The sequence below is a fragment of the Diplodia seriata genome (genome assembly GCF_021436955.1).
Source record: "Diplodia seriata strain FDS-637 chromosome Unknown scaffold_2, whole genome shotgun sequence".
NCBI lineage: Eukaryota > Fungi > Ascomycota > Dothideomycetes > Botryosphaeriales > Botryosphaeriaceae > Diplodia > Diplodia seriata.
The window spans coordinates 3,366,026-3,385,089 of NW_027117309.1; the positions used below are offsets into that span (position 1 = coordinate 3,366,026).

Genomic DNA, 19,064 nt, shown 5'->3' on the forward strand with positions numbered 1-19,064 from the left:
ATAGGATAATTGAACGTTCGCTCATTGGCAGCCCTCTAAGCACCGCTGAAGATGCTATACCCTTCCTACTTGGGTAGTTGAATCCACTGTTCGGACGCGGATGTGAGTCTTGAATGCAGACAATCGCTATCAGATACTGGATTCAATTCAATTCCCCACGTAAGTATGCTTCAGTGTTTCTTTAAGACAGACGGCGGCGCTGTCCACAAGCCTTGCACCAATGCGGCCATCTCTATCATTCGAAAGGATCGAGTAGCTTAACGAGTTTTCCTTCGTCTCTCATGTAAGTATGGTGTAATATTTCTTGTGAGGCGGATGCGAGCTGGGGTGTTTTGTTGCCTGAGGCAGAAATAAGCAGCGACCAATCAGCACCTCGCTGACTTGAACTCCCGCCAACCGCCAAGACAGCGCCGCATCACGGTTGGCGGCAGTACCTCCAACGTCAACGGCCATCTCAACTCTCCACTCCGAACCCCCGGATAACCACCACAATGTCGCAGCCGGTCAAGTCCGCCGCGGCCAAGGTCGCTCAGGCCGCCTCCTTCAAGGTGCGCTTGCCCTCCGCTCGCCTGCTTTAGCCTTCGCCCGCGCCTCCGTTTCCCTGGCCCTGCAAGCTCCCCCGAACACCGCGGCCACCGGAGCGCGGCGTTGGGGGCGAGCCATTGAGCCCGCCTACGTAAACCTCGACCTTGCGTGAGACATCATTGACACAGTGCTGCATCTTGGGGTGGAACAGAAGTACACGGTGCAGCCCGAAGGCATCTGGGCGCGCATCAGCAACATCCTCGCCGTCGACTCGAAGCGCAGCACCGGCGTGCCGCTGAACCCGCAGTTCCGCAACCCGCCCCCGGGCGCGCTCGACCCCAAGACGTACGACGACCCGGTGACGGTGCCGGCGGGCGACATCGCCGACAACCCGTACTGGAAGCGCGACGTGCGCCGCAACTACCCGCGCCTGGCGGCCGTCACGCAGGGCGACGTCGTCGGCCTGCTCAGCGTCGGCAGCGCCGCCAACGAGAAGGTCGAGCTGATCGGCGAGGCCGGCAAGAACAAGCTCGTCGCCGTGAGCAAGGAGGGCCAGAAGGGCGTTGCTGCCTTCTTCGAGAAGGAGCCTGCGGCGGTGAAGAGCGTGTTGGGCGAGGACGGCCTGCCGCCGCTGCCGAGCGGTCACCACACGACCGGAAAGCTGGGCGAGAAGAAGTACAATCTGGAGGAGGAGCAGTCGTATGAGGGAGAGTGAGTGGAACCCTTTCTGCTCGATTCGGGTACTTTGTGTGGAGGACTTGTGTTGTGCTAACTTTGTCACAGTTACCCTTGCAGGACTTTCACGTAGGAGCGAGGTAGTTCCTAGAAAAGAGAATAGAGATGGAGTTGCTTGTGTAAATATAGCACAGGAAGAGATCGCGGCTTTCGTTCGTATGCCTTAATTCTCAGGTGCGATCAACAACACCGTGATTTTGTGCACCATGTTGGATTCTGCAGGGCGGAGCATGTAATATGAGACGCGTGACCAAAGCCAACGCTCACGTATTGCATCCTGTTGGGAGCAGTCAAATCGAGTCCTGCCTCTGCTGTGCCTGATGGAGTGGGTACTGCATTTGGCAGGCACGCCAGGCAAACGCGCATCACACCCAGGGTCCATGCCGCCTCCACCGCATCCCCTCCCACCCCACAGCGACGATCTTCGAAGGCCAGTCATGGCGCCTGCACCAAGTACGGGACAATTTCCGGGTGCCCTGGAAGTGATCTTCACCTGCGACATCTGCCAGGCCAGCGTCTCCGACATCTACGGCAAAGGTGGTGCCGGCGCGACTGAGACAGACTTCCAAGATGGCCGAGCTCACACTGCAGACCGACGCGTTACCTGCCTCTGGCTCACTCAGTGCATGCACTTGACGTGTGGCAAGCATCTCGAAGGTGGCGGTGAGTCGGTCACCTCTATTGTTCAGTTTCAAAGCTGTGCCAGGCTGATAAGGCCCCGGGCCGTAGGTGCGCCTTTCCATCCGAAGGGCCAACATCCCAAAGCGCCATGTCCACTATGCCGCAGGGACAAGAACGACGAGAAGCCGAAGACGCTCTATGCTGTGCGAGGCTTGCGACCCGGCAACTTTGATCCCGATATACCAGACGTCCTATTCCAAGTACCACCGATGAAACTCCAAGGCCAGAGCGTGGAGAGGGAAGCTCTACAGGTGTGGTCTTCTCGGTTACGTGAACTTGCTCGCTCTGCTCACTCTGCCAGTTCCAATATCTTTCCCTCATCCGTTATAGCACATCTGTGGCACACAAGCTCAACGAGTTGGAGCAAGAAAGGCGTGAGACCGAGCTACAAGCAAAGAAGACCGCTTCCCAGAACGCAGCATTAGTCACGGAAAACAAAGAGCTAAAGGCCAGGCTCTCATCACTCGATGAAGATAACGCGAATATTGGCAAATGGAAGCAGAGGCTTCCGAAGGTTACACACTATCTGAAGCAGTGGCCCATGGTCGTAGAGTAAGTTCCTCGCATTATGACTTGTTGACGTGAGGCTCATCCATTGATAGAGAGGTGAACCAACTACGAGAACAGCTCGCTGACCTGGGCTACGCCGTGCCTAAAAAGGACTATTCTTTCCGGGACGTGGTAGGCGACAGGTCTGAACAGGCCGTAGATACGAACCAACCTGAGCTCACTGCCCGTAGGAGGGGGGCCTCAACAGCAAGACTGCCCACCGACAATACACGTACCGATTACAGGACAGGTAAAGACTATTTTTCCTCTCAGATCATTGCCGTTTCGTATCGGCTAACAGCTCCGGCTTAAAAGCGCAGACCCACATCTCCGAGTCGAGCTCTGGTCGGAAAAGGAAACTTTCCGAGTACATGAACCACGGCAATGCTTCTGGATACGACCAACAACACCAGAGCCACAATGATAAAGACCGTATTCCCGACACTAGAGGGACTATGCAAGGATTCATTGTGCCTGGCCCAACGGAGAAGATCGTACGAAACCAAAAGCCATGCGCTTCGAATGCATTCCTCTCAGATCCAGCAAATATCCCCGAGGTACAAGTATTTGAGGACGGTAAATGGCATGGGCACCCCAACAAAGAAGCGCGCCAAGGTATTCCGCATACACCGAAACTTCTCGACCAGCCTGAAAACCGCGGGAAATACCTCATGACCGGAGGTATACGTCATTCCACGGAGCATTTGCCGGACAATATGGGAAACGAAAGGCGTCCACAACACGGCCGGCGCAACGATCTCCTACACACTCAAGGGCCGGGAGGTATCTACGAAAACGAAGCGGCGTTTCATGTGTACGACAGGCGACCAGAAACCATGCGACAACCTGTATTCAAGCAATCGCATGATCGAACTACGTTTGAGGATTCGTCCACATCCCACGGCAACCGGCAACTAGGAAACTGGCCGAACACCCGGAAACCAGACATTGGAAGCGATCAATTGAGACGACAAGAGTTCTCCATGTATCCACAAAAGCCGGAGAGGCGTCAACGCCTAAATCACGAGCCTATCACGCCATTGGCAGGGGCAAATCATGTCTCCGGAATGCCACACGTAGGCCAGAATTCAAGTCCATTCTTTTCAAGACTGCGAGGAGGAGCTCGTTCCGGCCTCAGCCCTGGTGTAGCAGGTCTATCCGCAAACGCTCGTGTGGGTACTGTAACCAAGAGAATTGACGCATCAATGGCCCCTCAAAGCAAATGGAGTCAACCGCGTAGTCTCAATGGTCTTTCTTTCATCAGTGTCCCACGAGACCAAACTCAGAATCAGCCTCTGTACCAGGACAACAGTACGTTGGCATCCCGGGGAGCTAACGCCAGCCGCCCTTTTATCGCACATAATCCTCAGCGAACTCAAGATGGTTACTTTGTGCGTCCGGAACAAAGTGGGCTTTCTTCTTCATATTTTGGCTCTGTGCCCCAGCTTCAGAGAACAGCTCGAATCCCTGAACCATTTCAGACACCGCGCATGCAGTCGATACCTCAGTATGCTCCGCCAGACTCATCCAGGAGAGCATTTACTCGGAATGACGCACTGAACCTGGTTGGAAGTTCGAATCATCAGGCGCCTGCATCGTTTTATCAAAACCAGGAAAGAGGGATGGGCTTTGGCGGTCCTGCGGGTCATCAGGTTGCGGAGAACCGAGGCCTCTTTTCATCCACGGGCGGGAGGCGCGCCGTCAGGAGGTGAACAGGAAGCCTATTGAGTTTCATTCTGTTTTTGAGGTTTCCATCTCATATGCTTGGCTGCTGGCAACTGGCAATAGTAAAGTCCCGGACTTCAACGAGAGTTGCATATTTCTGGCGTCCAAGGGAAGTATGTTAGCTAATCGCCCTGCTTTGAGCGGCTGTCAAACCTCTCATGAGAAATCAGTAACGAGTTTGATCTGCGGTTTCATCTTTTTCGAGAGCAAAAGGTCGCTTAAAAAATCTGTGTTTGGGGGGTGAAACGCATGAGATGTGTGGATCCGGTACGTACCATGATGCAACCGACATAACGGTCAGGCGTCCAGGCAGTAAGCCACAAGATCCACGCGCTCGTCAGCTGCCGCAGAACTTCTCCAATCAAACCCTCAGCTTATTATCTTCCGACTGGTGGCCTCCGGCCAGACCGTCCATGGGCTCGGTGAGGCTACCTGCCAAGGCGGGGAAGGGCTGCGCGGAGGATCAGATCTTCGTTTGCCTCATCCTTATCCGCACGGCCTTGGACTTTTCGTGCACCCCAGCCCCCACAGCGACTTAATGCGGGAGGAGATCTTCACTGGGATCGGAAGTACCAAATGCTACAACGGTCGGCGGTCGTACATGCATCCCAGACTTTTGGATTTTGGTTGGAGAGTAGTATGCTGGAGGAGCGAGAACGCTACGAACAGGCGGACATCTCGAGGGAGCCCCGGATGCGTTCATACGTTCCTACCCATCAGCTCCGGCGGTCCTTTCGGGTCTTCTACCGTACACGACGTAGCTGGCGCCCCGGGTCAGTATATGTGTTTTTCTTTTCTATTTTTTGACTTGTGCGAAGGAAGGTGGGATAACGTACAACGAAACGTAGCTGTGGAATTTGTTGGCCATCAGCTCTTTGCGCATCCGCATCAGCATCACCTCCATCTCCTCGCGCGATCGGCCGAACTCTTTCGTCATTCCTAGTCGAAAAGTAAAAATCAGATCAGTACTTCTGTGGAACAGAAAGCTTCCATCCAAAACAACATAAAGGGGAAAGGGCCAAAAAAAAAAAGGAAAAGAAAAGAAAAAGAAATGAAATGACATAAACCACCGCACCGCACCGCACCGCACTACACCACACACGCATACATGACATACCTCTCAGCAAAAACGCCTCGCCGCCCTCGAGCAGGTTCAGCCGCTCGAGGGCGCCGACGCGCTTCAGCCGCGCGTCCTTGGGCCACTCGGACGTGGGCACCTTGAAGACGACCTCGTCGACGTCGACGAACCCGCTCTCCCGCATGTATCGCGCGTAGCGCCGCGGCGCGTCGGCGTCGGCGCCGATGGCCTCGCCGATGTCGCGGAAGGTCTGGCACAGCTCGACGTAGCCGGACGCGTGGTCGAGCGTGCCGTCGTCGCTCTGCGGGACGGGCCAGACGCACGAGAGCTCGAGCCAGCCGGTGCCGGGTTTGAGATGGCTGTTTGTGTGTGGTTGTGGTTAGATGGTGGTAGTAGTAGTGGTGGTGAAGGGGGAGGTGGTATTATTGTTGTTGTTTCGGACTGGCGGAGGACGGATAAGGGGAAGGGAGGGGCGGGGATGAGGGAGAACAAAAAGGACATACTCGTACGCTTGGCCGATCAGCCGCGGCCAGTTCCGGATCGAGAGGTAGCAGTCGCGCGTGTGGATGAAGTCGAAGCTGTCCTTTTTGAACTGCCAGTCCAGCTCGCAGTCGTCGACCTCGAAGTAGCAGTTTGGCGGCGTCCTGTATTTCTCGGTTTGGGACCGGTTAGCCCCCGGCCACTACTAATAATGCTCAAGAACCGTAGGATCTGCACCCCCGCCTCTCCCCCGCATACCAGTTTGGTTGCACCGGTGCGATGTCGGTCCCGACGACCTGGTTTTCGATCAACGTCTGCTCGCTTTTTTCGACGCGTGGTGCGTGGACTGACCTCGGCCGAGTGGAACTTTTCGGCCATGTCGATGGCCCAGATGCCGGTCCCTACCGATGTGTGTTAGGAAAGGTGGGTGCATAGAAGGGCGGGTGTTTGGCGCCCCACCTGTGCCGATGTCGAGGATTTTCTGCGGGTCGTCGTGGAGCGGAGCGAGGTACAGTTTGTCGCCCTGGAGCAGGGTGTACTTGTGGTGCTGCATGTCCATCCGGTCGAGTTCGGACTCGTCGACGGGTAGCATGTACTCTGGGGTCTATTGTTAGCGGGATGCACGGCTAGGAAGGAAAGACCGACCTTGAGAGCCATAGGCTGCGTATATCCGGCCATTTTCCTCGCGACCCCTCCTGATTTCGGAAGCGATCGAGGTCAAGACACTCGAGGCACTGATAGATGCCAGTTAGTCGGAGTCTTGGTGACTGCCATGTCGCGGTGGCAGTGGCTGGACAGCTACTACATGCCTAGACTCGGCGTACGCCTCATCGGAGAATTCTGTGGCCGACTGGGGTCAAGTCTGCGCGTGAATATCAAACCCTTCCAACAGGGGGAAGTGTAATAGTTGAGCTTACATCGGGCTCAATCTCCTGCGGCGGTTCGTACGCAGCGGTGGCTTGTTCGGGCTCTGGCTCAGCCATGGCGGGGGAGATGCAGCGGGAGCAAATGTCAGCAGGCGGGCATGGTGGGCGGGAGGCGGCGGCAAAGGCGTCTTATAGCTGGAATGGCTAGCTGGGTAAGCTCAGGGGATCGTACAGACCGGTAGGCCTCTGCGACGGGTCGGGCGCAGATCGCACGCGGGTGGGATACAGGGGATCGGCGGCGAGCAGGCCGTGAGGCGTGGAGATCGACATGTGGGCAAACGCGGGGCGCCGGCCCGCAATGGGCGTCACACTGCGCCCAGCCATGTGCAACGCGTGCACACCGTATCTCTTCACCCGTCTATCGTGGCAGCCGCGTCGTCGAGGATGCTGCGCGTGGCGGCCAATGGCTGGTGCTGCGCACCTTCCTTTGCTGTCGCGTGTCGGCAGCTCCTTCCTGTCTCCACACCCTCTACTTTAAATTTATAGACTCGCCCGCGCCACTTTGTGTTCCCACCCATGCACGAAGACCAACCCTCCATTTCCACCATGGCGGACTCGCTCAAATCCTTGTCCAACCATCTCTCCCAGGCCATCGATGGTTACACCGACTCGTCCGGCCCGGACGGCTTCGCTCAGCGCAAGAAGATCATCTCACTCGCCAGGCAAATCATCGACGATGTTCAAGACCCGCGTGAGAAGCCGTTCGATGACTACTGTGTCTCGGTAAGGTTCCCATTACCCCGCGCTTTGCACAGCCAGCCCCACGTGGGAAAGTCGTGACCTGACCGCATACGCGTGTAGATGGCCGAGATGGGCGCTCTACGCGTCTTGATGGACTGGCGCGCCCTGGAGCACATTCCGTCTGATGGTTCCATCTCTTATGCCGAACTGGCGGCCAAGGTCGATGCGGAAGAGCCTCTGCTGCGTAAGTGCCACATCACTCATTTGCATGCCACTCTCACTGACTCCTCCCCAACAGGTCGATTTGCTTGGGTGCTTGTCTCCACCGGTGTTCTCCGCCAGATTGGTGAAGACCGCGTCGCCCACACCAAGTTCTCCCCAATCTATGCTAATGACGTCCCTCAGGGCAAATTCTTCCAGATCATGTACGCACTCGCCGCCCGACCGCTTGTCGCGCCGCTTCAATGCTGACTACCGCCCAGGTTCGACGAGGGTCTCGTGCCTTACTCAAGGTTCCCTGACTACTTTAGAAAGTACGGTCGCAAGGAGCCTCTGGAGCCGACGCACTCGCCCCACGGCTTCGGCTGGGGCGTGCCGGAGAAGAACTTCTGGGAGGCTTGCCCGGAACAACGCATCCTGGACGTCAACATCAGCATGCAGACCCTGGACCAGATGCTGCCCGTCATCGGAATCTACCCCTTCGAGTGGATCGTCGAGAACGCTGATAAAGTTACGCCCGAGGCCCCCCTCATTGTCGACGTCGGCGGTGGCAAGGGCCAGGTGCTCGCGCAGATCAAGGGAAAACTGCCGGAGCTCCCTGCCGAGCGCCTCGTGCTTCAGGATCGAGAGACCACCATCAAGGATGCGGAGGAGAACAGGCCGCCGCTGCTGAAGGGCGCGAAGTTCATGGTCCATGACTTCTTCCAGCCGCAGCCCGTCAAAGGTAAGCCTCGAGTCCCACGCTGAATGTTCAAAGGCTCCTAATCGATAGCAGGAGCGCTGGTCTACTTCCTTCGCCGCGTCATGCACGACTGGTCGGACAAGTACAACGCGCAGATCCTCGGCCACTGCAGGGACGCCATGACGCCGCAGTCACGTATCCTCATCATGGACCAGGTCATGCCGAACCCGCCCACGACCCTGCCGTGCCAGACGGACATCTGCATGATGAACCTCGGCGCGAAGGAGCGCACCGTCAAGGACTGGCATGCGCTGGTTGACTTGGCTGGGCTGGATCTCGTCAAGATCTGGCAGATTCCCTCCACGGAAGTGTCGGTGATCGAGTGCAAGAAGAGGGCGGAGGCGTAAGCTGCACTTTGAAAGTGCTACATAGTCTACTTCCCGGCGGCTTCCAAAACTTTCCTCGGGGTTTGCAAGTGATCTTTGCAGATCGACGTTCATATTCACATGGAATGGCAACAGACTTGCTTGAAGTTCTTTCTTTCAGTTTGCGTCATCGAGCATGGCTACCTCGATGATAACGTGAAGCCGTACCTGGTTGTAGAGCAAAGCCTTGCAGGTTTTTTCTTCTTGCATAGTAAGTCTCCTGAGCAGGGCGGCATTCAAACCCAACATTGGCTCTTCCACCAAGCACATAATCAAGGTACAGCATCTTCCGCGGCGAAGCATGAGTGGCCGAATTCCATTTTCCACTCACGGTGGGCGTCGATGTCTCGGTGTCACAGTGTCTTGAAACAAATAGAATCAACACCCAAACAGCCGCTCCGCGGCCTTCCTCGACCGAAAAGACGCCAGCCTCTCCTCGGTCGCAAGATAGCACTCCGGCAGCCACCCGCTCACGTCCTCGCCCCTCATCATCCCCGCCAGCGCTTCGCCGCTCAACCAGCAGTTGCCCATTCCGTAACCATTGAAGCCGGCTGCTATCCATTCTCCCCCTTTACCAGCACTACCACGCCTCCCCGTCGCAGCCTCCGGCAACCGCCCCACCAACGGCACGCCGTCCGCCGTGAAGCCCATGATGCCGGACCAGCTGCTCGTCACCTCGGGATGCCGCCGCCGCCGCCGCCGTCCCTTCTTACCATCCTCCTCCTTCACCTCCTCCTTCTCCGACCAGACCTCGTCTTTGAACTCCGCCCGCAGCACGCCTTCCAGCCGGGCGAGCGAGGTCGCCGACGCGCGGCTGTCGTCGGCATTCAGCATGTCGGCGGCCGTCGCCGACTCGCCGCCGATGAAGACGGCGCCGGTGGCGGCGTTTTGCTGCATGTAGTGCAGGCCGAGGTCGAAGACGGGATCGTTGTTGTTGGAGGAGTTTTTGTTTGGTGGCGGCAGGACTACTTTGACGCTGCCGTAGAAGCTGAGGGTCCGGCGGGCGCCCTCGTCCGGGAAGGACGGGCCGCAGTCCTGCACCGTCATGGTGCCGCGGAGGGGGAAGAGCGCCGCGCCGCCTCCGCCGGGACCTGGACGCTGGCGGAGGCGCGGGAGGAGGTGCCCCGTGTGGCCGTTGGTGCAGTAGACAACCTCGGTGGCGGCGATGGGGCCGCGCGGGGTGGTGAGGAAGTATGGGTGTTGTGTGGCGTCCGCTGAAGAAGAGGTGGCGACGGAGGTGACGGGCGTCCAGGTCTCGATGCGGAGGCGGTTGGGGTGCTGCGAGAGGAGGTGGGCCCACGCGCGGGTGATGAGGCGGTACGGCCAGAGGGCGCCGCCTTTGCCAATGGCGCCGCCGGCGACGTTGCGGAGTTTGTATTTCTTGAGTGGTTGGCGTTCTTGTTAGCTTGCAGGTAGGTAGGTCCCCGTCCAGGCTGTTGTTGCCTGGCTGATCAACATACCTCCTCCAACTCCTCCTTCCCCACCATCCTCATCTGCCCCTTCCACCGCTCCGGCATATTCGCCTCAAACGCCTCCAGCGAAGCCTCCAGCTTCTCCACCGCCCCGTCGTCCCGCAACGCCAGCACCTTGTCCACCCTCCTCAGCTCGCTCGCCTCCCCGACCCCCGGCCCCAGCTCCCCGGACGCCACCACCTCGAACATGCGCTCCACGTTCGCCAGCGTGAACGCCGCAACCTTGACCGCCATGGCCGTCCCGAAATCCGCCTGCAGCGCCGAGAAATCCGCGACGGCGGACGAGACGAGATGCCCGCCATTGCGGCCGGTGGCGCCGCTGGTCAGGCCGCGCGCCTCGCAGACGACGATGTCGGCGTCGGGATCCTTTTGGAGGAGCGCGTTGACGAGGCTGCAGGCGGTGATGCCGGACCCGATCACGACGGTGGTTGCGGTCGGGGGAAGCGAGGCTGAACTGACCGTGGAAAGATCGTGTGGTGGGGTTTGCCAATATGCTGCGGTAGGGTGGGGGTGGGGGAGGCACGGGTCCGTTTCTATGAGAGCGGAGATGCGGGAGAGGAGATCTGAGGGTGGGGGGAGGGTCAGTGTCGGTTACTTGTTTGACGGGGTGGAGGGGGGAAAATACCTTCTGAAGCCATGTTGGGCTTTGTTTATTCTTTTCCTTTTCCTTTCCTTTGCGTATTCATGTAGAAAAGACGAAGTAGTGTTGGCTCCCCACGTGGGTGATATATGGACTCGGATCTGCATACCGGATCGGGACAGCGGGGTTTGCGGAACCCGCGGACGGCGCCCTAATTTCAATATAGATAAGCGCCAGCTGATCCCACACGCGACACCTCCACCCTTCAGCTGCCATCCTGTGGTTCGCCAGCCCCACGCCCTATAGCCGAAGTCATGGTAAGGCTCTTATCTTGAGGACCGGTATCTTCTCCAGCATTGACAGCCACAAGTCTGCCACCCGGAGCCAGAGCATGCTCTGGAAGAGAAGTGCGTGGCTTCAACCGGATGCTTGAGCTGCAACCGCTGTGTTCGCCTGCACCGTCATTTCCTCCGCAATCGCAAGGACACGCCCTCTACATCAACCGAAAATCCACAGGTATCGACTATTTACACTCCTGATCGTGACTCATTAGACTAGTTGACGTCTCAATGAGCGTTCTTGCGGGAGTGCTCCCACTCCATCCTGTACTAGACACTGACAGCGAAGTCCCGACCGAATCGGTGAGCGATGCGGCATTCTCTCATCTCCACATCAAAAATTTTCAGCTACTTTCATACACCATTTCCTCGATTCGGTGAATATCTTTGTTGGCCACACCTTTCCGCTTCTCCGGAAGCAACTCAAACCCTTCCTCACAGCACTGTGGAACACGCGGGATTACTCAACTGGATCATTCCGGTTCGACCTTGTCCCTCACCTTCCACTGGTGACAGTGGCCATTTGATAGCAAACCTTGGACTGTCGTTGTGCCCTTTGGATAGAGCTTCCGAATCTAGACTAACCAGATAACCGCTTGGATTGGCTGAGGCTTCTAACGAACGCCCTGATCTGAGGTTGGGCTTACTGGCCAATGGGGTCGATTTGCGCCGCGGGCCGCTATCCAATCAACATATCGACATACGTTTCTGCGATGCTCGCAACAATTCCCCGCAAGGTAGTTGCATGAAGTCTCGCCCACTTTTGTACGACCCCCGCATCGATTGTTATCAGTTTCAAACTGGTGGCACATGTGCAACCTACAAATGTCGACCACGTCCGAAGCCGTCAAGCGGACATGCTGTTTCGGCCTCGAAGAACCATAGCTGTTCAACATGCCGCACTTGAGCCCGACGTCGTCAGAGTTATGGCCGCCAGGCACGTTGAAGTTGGAAGAGCGTAAGTCACTGAAGCATCGGGTTGATGGACGTACCTAACTTGGTAGTGTCAAATGAGGGCTTGTCCAGGAACTTTCATCCTGTTCCATCCAACGACCCAGATGAGCCACTGGTAAGCTCACATATCAGACGCACCCGACTTCCAAGCTGACGCGTCGACAGAACTGGTCCAAGGTCCGGAAATGTACGAACTTCAGCATCGTGCTCTTCTACTCTCTTATGGCTTTTGTCGAGTACAGTGTTACGCTCTTACTTCTTTTGCAGCTCGGAAGCTAACAGCAACTCAAGCCTCGACATCGGCACCGTTATCTGGGGCGACCTGAACGCCGAGCTCGGCATCTCGTACTCGAACCTTAACAACAGCTTCGCCGCCAACTGCGCCGGCCTCGCCGTGGGCTGCATCTTCCTGATCCCGTACACGCTCAAGTACGGCCGGCGGCCCATCTACATCCTCAGCTGCAGCCTGATGCTTGCGTCGGCCGTGTGGCAGGCGAAGATGCAGACGGTGACGGACCTCCTCTTGACGAACGTGCTGTCCGGCCTCGGCGGCGCCGTCAGCGAGACCATCGTGCAGATGACCATCTCCGACCTGTTCTTCGTGCACCAGCGCGCCACGATGAACGGGCTGTACATCCTCATGGTCACCGCCGGCACGTTTCTGGCGCCGGTGGCGGCGGGGTACGTCGCGGTCGGCGAAGGCTGGCGGTGGATCTGGTGGTGGACGGCCATCCTGCTCGGCGTCGCCTTGCTCCTCTTCGTCTTCGCGTACGAGGAGAGCAAATACGTCCCGGTCTTGACGTCAACGACTGCCGCATCCTTCGAAGAGCCTCCGACAGCAACGACCACAGCGTGCGAGCCTGAGCAAGAATCAACCGCCCTCAAGAAGAAAGACGCCGACTTTAGCGAACAGCAACTCGACGACGAACAACAACAGCCGGCCACCACCACCACCACCACCACCACCACCACGCCCCGGAAAAAGCCCCTACGCCAGCGCTTCGCCCTCATCACGCGCACTCCCGGCGACCATCTAAGCGTCCGCCACCTCATCGCCCGCTTCGGCCTCTGCCTCGTCCGGTTCCCGGCCGCGGCGTGGACGGCGCTCGTATACGCGTCGTCGCTGGCGTGGTTCTCCGTCATCCTGACGACCATGTCGACGTACTTCACCCTGGCCCCCTACAACTTCGGCGCCGCGCAGATCGGGCTGCTCAACCTGCCGCCGTTCATCGGCTCCGCGGTCGGGCTGGCGTTCAGCGGCCCGCTGAACGACTGGTTGAGCTTGCGGCTGGCGGAGAGGAACGACGGGGGCGTGTTTGAGCCCGAGATGCGGCTGTGGGCGGCGCTGCCGAGCGTGGTGCTCATGCCGGCGGGCCTGTTTCTCTATGGGTTTAGTTTGGTTGATGTGGGTTTCTCTTTCTTTCTGCTTCTTCTTTTTTTTGCTTCACCTCTAACCTTTATTTCACTCCGGGTGGGCTTGTGTGTATGTGTGTGCTGATTGATATCGTTGTAGGGCCGGCATTGGATCATCCCTTGCATCGGGACGGCCGCGTTTGGCATCTCGTTCTCTCTCCTGGGAACCGTGTCGTTGACGTATCTGACGGACTGCTACAGAGAGGTATTCTCCCTCCCCTTCGTGCTCGGCGCGTGTTGCTGGAGTAGTGCTAACTCCTCGATTGCATCATGAAGCTCATCGGAGACGCGCTCGTCGGCGTCACGTTCGTGCGCAATGCCTTGGCGACCATCATCGTCTTCGCTCTGACGCCGTGGATCGAGGCCATCGGACTCCGCAATATGTTTCTGAGCGTCGGCTGTCTCGCGTTTGGCATTTGTCTGACGACGATCCCGATGATGGTGTTTGGGAAGAGGATGAGGGTGGCTACGAGGGAGACGTATTTCCGAATGGCGGGGCGGTAGAGTTTGAAGGTTTGTTGAGCTCGGTATATATGTTGTTGGGCGTCAGTGGGCAGGAAGACAAATGTCATGTTTCTGCGTTTCCATTGAATAGGGAAAAAAACGAAAGAAAGATTAGTTAACATCGGCGTTAGGCCGTCCCTGCAGCGGGACAAGATGCAGGCCAGTGGATCATTTCCAGGAACCCGCTGCACCCCACAATGCCCCGAACCCTCCTCACATGATGGTGGATTGCTGAAGAGTCACAGTGAGATTTGATCCCTTAGCGTCCCATGCAAGACACGACACTCTTTTGTGTGGGCAGCCGAAGTCAGCATTCGGACGCAAACTTGAGATATAGAACTATACGGATGATACATCTCGACATAGGACCCCGCTATCCATGTGAGTAGAGTAAATATCTACGAAATGGATGCAGGCGGGCTCAACTGATCTTTTGCAACCAGCAGTGGGGGTTTGTAACCGAGCCCATCAGGCGGTCAGGACTCGACATTCCTACCAATCACAAAAGACGTGTCCAGTGGACACCAATCAAAGGGCGGCCCGTGGGTAGATAAAGCGTCGAGAGAGTACGTCATTCGGAGAAGATCGGCAAGCACAAGTGCCGACCGAGAAAACACCTCCGCCTAGCCGGACATGGATTCGTCATTTTGTTATCGGGGCACCACGACAGATTTTCTGAGAGCTTGGCCGCTTTGCGTAGCATCACCTGAAGATCTCCGCGTCGGTGTCCGCCGGGCTTCGGCCTCCACCCTGCATTTCGGTACACTGCACCTTGACGGCGGATCATACCGAGACCACCACTGTCAATTCAATTGACAGCTACCGGCCCATGCTCGAGATCCAGGCCAAGGATGACGACGAAATGCCGAGCTCCTCGCAATCGAGCAGCCGCTATAAATTGTCTTCATTTCTCGCGAAGTTCCGCCCGGGTTGAGCAGTGAGTCCAGAGCCAGCAGCCAGCCAGCCAGCCATCATGAAGTTTTCGGCATCCGTCCTCTCCCTGCTGCCCCTCGCGGCGAGCGCGGTCCCCACGACCATCCGCAGACAGACCAACACCACCGCCGCGTACAAGCCCAAGGTCATCCTCGACAACGACTGGAGCCCGGCCGGCTTCATCCCGTTCCTGCAGGCGCTCGACGCGGGCTGGGAGGTGCTCGGGCTGGCGTCCGACACGGCCAACACGTGGGCGCTGCAGACGGGGCTGCACGGGCTGGCGACGCTGGAGGTCGGCGGCCTGGCCGATTGCGTGCCCGTGTACAAGGGCGCCGACTGGCCGCTGCTGCACACGCCCGAGCGGTACAACGCGTGGAAGGCGATCCACGGCGCGTTGCCATGGTGCGTGTTATTATTTCAAAACACCAACCCAACCGCTATCAGGGAATCTCTTTTCGCTGACATGCAATTGCAGGGAGGGAGCCTTCGCCCCCGAAAACCTCACGGCTGAAGCGCTCGGCTCGGACCCGACGTCGGGCTCGCCCACGCGCATCTCGCGCGCCGCCTTCACCGAGGGCTTCCCCAACGCGACGTTTGCCAACGACACGAACGCGGCGTACTTCATGGTGCAGCAGGTCCGCAAGTACCCGGGCCAGGTCAGCATCTACTCGGGCGGCGCGCTAACCAACGTCGCGCTGGCGGTGCGCATGGACCCCGAGTTTGCGAGCCTGGCGAAGGAGTTGGTGATTATGGGCGGCTATGTCGATGTGAACCTGCTGCAGGTGACGGGGAGCGTGTTGCAGGCGGATTTGAGCTCGGATGTGAGTGTTGAGTCTGGGGATGTTGGAGGATGTGGAGTAGTGGCTAACGACGATCGATGACTTGCAGATTAACCTCATGATCGACCCTGAGGCGGCTAAGATCGCTTTGACGGCGGACTTCCCCAATATTAGTAAGGATTATTGCCCCTTCTAGACAAGCGTTGTGGGTGGTGGAACTGACCCGCTGCACAGCCATTGGAGGAAACGTGGCCAATCAGGTCATGTCGACCCAGGCGTTCCTGGACGAGGTGTACGACGTCAAGAACCCGTACTCGGAGCTCATGCACACGTACTACGGCACCGAGTTTCCTTTCTGGGACGAGACGGCCGCCGCTATCATGCTCGACCCGTCCATCGTGACCAACTCCACGCAGTGTAAGTAGTTCGCCTGTCCACCAATCCTTTGCGGCATCCACTGACACTCACGACAGTCTACCTCGACGTCGACGTCTCCTTCGGCAGCCCGAGCTACGGCAACATTCACGGCTACCAGAAGGCCCTGTCGCCGCCCAACCTGCGCCTCGTCAACTTCCCCATTTCCATCGACGGGGATAAGCTCAAGACGGCTATCAAGCACGCGGTGCAGTACCCCAAGTCGTGCGCGGACTTGCAGTAGTATTAGACGTTAGTAGATTAAAAACAAAAGACTAGGAAAACAAGCAATTAATGGCATAGCTTCGCAATAGCTTCTGCATGCACTAGGTGGGGGCGCGCTTGACCGATCGGGAAGGTGAACTGATAACAAACCCCCGTCGCGTACGCGCACTCACACCATCCCGTCGTATCGTCTGCAGTATCGTGTTTGCAACAGGGGAAAGGGCGCTGTATAAAAAGCCTGGGTCTATAGCCATGCGGCCAGCTTCCTCGACGCGCGTCTTGCTTGCTCTCCGGCTCGACGATAGCAAGGATGAAGTGGACTGCAGGCCTCCTCGTCGGGTGCCTTTTCGGCGCCGCCACCGCCAACGTCCTCCCCAAGCACCGTTCGCTGTTCCGCCCTCCCCCACCCCCGGACGGTGAAAGCGGCGCCAGCGCTCTCAAGGCCAGAAGCACCGGGACCGGCGTCTTCGAGCAGCTCATCGACCATGAAGATCCGTCTCTCGGCACCTTTTCGCAGCGGTACTGGTGGAGCGATGAGTACTGGGCCGGACCGGGCTCTCCCGTCGTCTTCTTCACGCCTGGCGAGGGCGCTGCTGATGGCTACGAGGGGTACCTGACCAATCGTACCATCACGGGCCTGTTTGCTCAGGCCATCCAGGGTGCCGTTGTGATGCTCGAGCGTTAGTGAAAAGGTTCCTTGTCCAATTTTTCCTTCTAACCATCATACAGACCGCTATTGGGGCGAATCATCCCCATTCGAAGATCTTACGGTTGAGAACCTGCAGTACCTTACTCTGCCGCAATCCATCAAGGATACGACCTACTTCGCCAAGAACGTTGTCTTCCCCTTCGATACGAACGGCAGCAGCCAGGCCACTCGCGCTGTAAGTCCTTCGCGCTTATGTCTCTGAATCCCCACTGACATGACCGCTCCAGCCTTGGGTCTTCTCCGGCGGCTCGTACAGCGGCGCACTGGCCGGATGGGTCGAAGCCGTGGATCCAGGCACATACTGGGCCTACCACGCCTCCTCCGCCGTCGTCGAAGCAATCAGCGACTTCGTAAGTCCAGCCCGTTTCTTTCTCTCACAACCAAAACCAAACCACTAACAATGACAACAAAAAGTGGCAATACTTCGCCCCCGTCCAAGCCGGCATGCCGGCCAACTGCAGCGCCGACGTCTCGCTCGTCATCGACCACGTCGACGCCGTGCTCGCCAACGGCAGCGCGGCCGAGAAGGCGGTGCTCAAGGCCCGCTTCGGCGCCCCGCTCGCGTCGCTCGCCCACGACGCCGACTTCGCGTCCGCGCTCGAGAACGGGCCGTGGCAGTGGCAGAGCAACCAGTTCTACACGGGCTACTCGTCCTTCTACCAGTTCTGCGACTACGTCGAGAACGCGGTGCCGTTTGGCAATTCCACCACCAACAGCACCGTCACCCCTTCGGCGGATGGTGTGGGCCTGGAGAAGGCGCTGGACGGCTACGCGGCGTGGGCGCGCGAGGTGCTGGTGCCGGGGTACTGCGCGAGCTACGGCTACGACGAGTGGACGGCCGACGACGACGTCGGGTGCTTCGATACCTACGACGCGGCGTCGCCCATCTACACGGACCGCTCCGTCGACAACGCGGCGAACCGGCAGTGGAACTGGTTCCTGTGCAACGAGCCCTTCGACTTTTGGCAGGACGGCGCGCCCGCGGGGACCCCGTCGATCGTGTCGAGGCTGGTGACGGCCGAGTACTGGGAGAGGCAGTGCGCGTTGTTCTTTCCGGACGATGGCAGTGGTTTCACGTACGGCCACGCCGAGGGCAAGACGGTGGCGGACGTGAACGCGTACACGGGCGGGTGGAGCGTCGCGAACGCGACGACCAGGCTGGTGTGGACGAATGGCGAGTTCGACCCGTGGAAGGATGCCACCGTGTCGTCGGATTCCAGGCCCGAGGGCCCGCTGGAGTCGACGGCGGCGGCGCCCGTGTTTGTGATTCCCGAGGGGATCCATTGCTCGGATCTGCTGGCGAGGAATGGCGAGGCGAATGAGGGCGTGCAGGCCGTCATTGATGGCGAGGTGGCGCAGATTGTGAGCTGGGTGGCCGAGTACTATAAGTGATAGACGATGCATTATCTTTCCTCCGCTCAAACTTCGCTGTTTCACATGAGTTCCGATCTTTCGCTAGTACGACTTCCTGGAAAAGACCAGAACTATACTTGGCATCGTCCATACAGACCAAAAAGTGAACCTCATTCTCTCTGGCTTCAGCTCCCTGCTGAGGTTCTCGGTTACAAACACTTGAGCCGTTTGAGAATGGTAAAACAGCATCATAGCTTGAAGAAGGGTGGTTCCAAAGAAACCGAGCACTGCTGTCAAGGGGTGTCCAAACAGCCCCTTTTTTCTGGACGAGCTGTTTCCAGAGAGCCACGCAATGTCATCCTTCGAGTATGGGAGAAAAGTTTCTGCATGGCTTTCGGAACCATCTCCTCAGAAAAGTCGTCGTAGATGGCCTCTCCGCATCGCTTCTTGTTTTGTGAACTTGCAAGCCTTCCAGCAAGAGAGATGAACAATAATTACACAGCGCCATCAAATCATTTGTGTGCCCGCTGCTACTGGCTTCTCCAATAGACCCATACTTTGGAGTGGTCTCCAGAGAAAGCTAAACAAGGTCATCCAGAATACTGCTTCTTTTGCGTAGATAGTGATTTTCCAGTGTTCGCCAGTCTCTTACCGAAAACAAAGGCCCAACTTGATCAGCAATGA

The 19,064-nt window shown here is 57.9% G+C and overlaps 8 protein-coding genes across 8 annotated transcripts; 6 read left to right on the plus strand and 2 right to left on the minus strand.

Annotated features, from left to right (window-relative positions):
* Positions 1-289: 289 nt before the first annotated feature.
* Positions 290-1,240, plus strand: SLS55_002353 (uncharacterized protein; the record flags this gene model as incomplete). Its single annotated transcript, XM_066773835.1, has 3 exons — positions 290-294; positions 501-508; positions 714-1,240. 3 exons carry the CDS (start codon positions 290-292, stop codon positions 1,238-1,240), a joined length of 540 nt encoding a protein of 179 aa, XP_066636402.1.
* Positions 1,241-1,697: 457 nt separating this feature from the next.
* On the plus strand, positions 1,698-2,497 carry SLS55_002354 (uncharacterized protein; the record flags this gene model as incomplete). The annotated part of the gene is made up of 4 exons (XM_066773836.1): positions 1,698-1,923; positions 1,976-1,985; positions 2,048-2,141; positions 2,243-2,497. The coding sequence occupies 4 exons, from the start codon at positions 1,698-1,700 to the stop codon at positions 2,495-2,497; spliced, it is 585 nt and encodes a 194-aa protein (XP_066636403.1).
* A 2,554-nt stretch (positions 2,498-5,051) lies between these two features.
* On the minus strand, positions 5,052-6,756 carry SLS55_002355 (uncharacterized protein; the record flags this gene model as incomplete). Its single annotated transcript, XM_066773837.1, has 9 exons — positions 5,052-5,154; positions 5,333-5,652; positions 5,797-5,937; positions 6,032-6,069; positions 6,125-6,174; positions 6,233-6,370; positions 6,419-6,507; positions 6,598-6,623; positions 6,691-6,756. Coding segments are annotated over 9 exons (971 nt in total), but the record flags the coding sequence as incomplete, so codon positions are not given.
* A 489-nt stretch (positions 6,757-7,245) lies between these two features.
* SLS55_002356 (uncharacterized protein) lies at positions 7,246-8,688 on the plus strand (the record flags this gene model as incomplete). The annotated part of the gene is made up of 5 exons (XM_066773838.1): positions 7,246-7,422; positions 7,501-7,624; positions 7,679-7,805; positions 7,863-8,323; positions 8,375-8,688. 5 exons carry the CDS (start codon positions 7,246-7,248, stop codon positions 8,686-8,688), a joined length of 1,203 nt encoding a protein of 400 aa, XP_066636405.1.
* A 396-nt stretch (positions 8,689-9,084) lies between these two features.
* Positions 9,085-10,199, minus strand: SLS55_002357 (uncharacterized protein; the record flags this gene model as incomplete). The annotated part of the gene is made up of 2 exons (XM_066773839.1): positions 9,085-10,086; positions 10,191-10,199. The coding sequence occupies 2 exons, from the start codon at positions 10,197-10,199 to the stop codon at positions 9,085-9,087; spliced, it is 1,011 nt and encodes a 336-aa protein (XP_066636406.1).
* A 1,791-nt stretch (positions 10,200-11,990) lies between these two features.
* Positions 11,991-13,967, plus strand: SLS55_002358 (uncharacterized protein; the record flags this gene model as incomplete). The annotated part of the gene is made up of 5 exons (XM_066773840.1): positions 11,991-12,054; positions 12,101-12,165; positions 12,216-12,286; positions 12,318-13,455; positions 13,740-13,967. The coding sequence occupies 5 exons, from the start codon at positions 11,991-11,993 to the stop codon at positions 13,965-13,967; spliced, it is 1,566 nt and encodes a 521-aa protein (XP_066636407.1).
* A 973-nt stretch (positions 13,968-14,940) lies between these two features.
* Positions 14,941-16,337, plus strand: SLS55_002359 (uncharacterized protein; the record flags this gene model as incomplete). Its single annotated transcript, XM_066773841.1, has 5 exons — positions 14,941-15,263; positions 15,376-15,721; positions 15,789-15,852; positions 15,914-16,096; positions 16,153-16,337. 5 exons carry the CDS (start codon positions 14,941-14,943, stop codon positions 16,335-16,337), a joined length of 1,101 nt encoding a protein of 366 aa, XP_066636408.1.
* A 291-nt stretch (positions 16,338-16,628) lies between these two features.
* SLS55_002360 (uncharacterized protein) lies at positions 16,629-18,419 on the plus strand (the record flags this gene model as incomplete). The annotated part of the gene is made up of 4 exons (XM_066773842.1): positions 16,629-16,998; positions 17,048-17,202; positions 17,255-17,377; positions 17,442-18,419. 4 exons carry the CDS (start codon positions 16,629-16,631, stop codon positions 18,417-18,419), a joined length of 1,626 nt encoding a protein of 541 aa, XP_066636409.1.
* Positions 18,420-19,064: the final 645 nt, after the last annotated feature.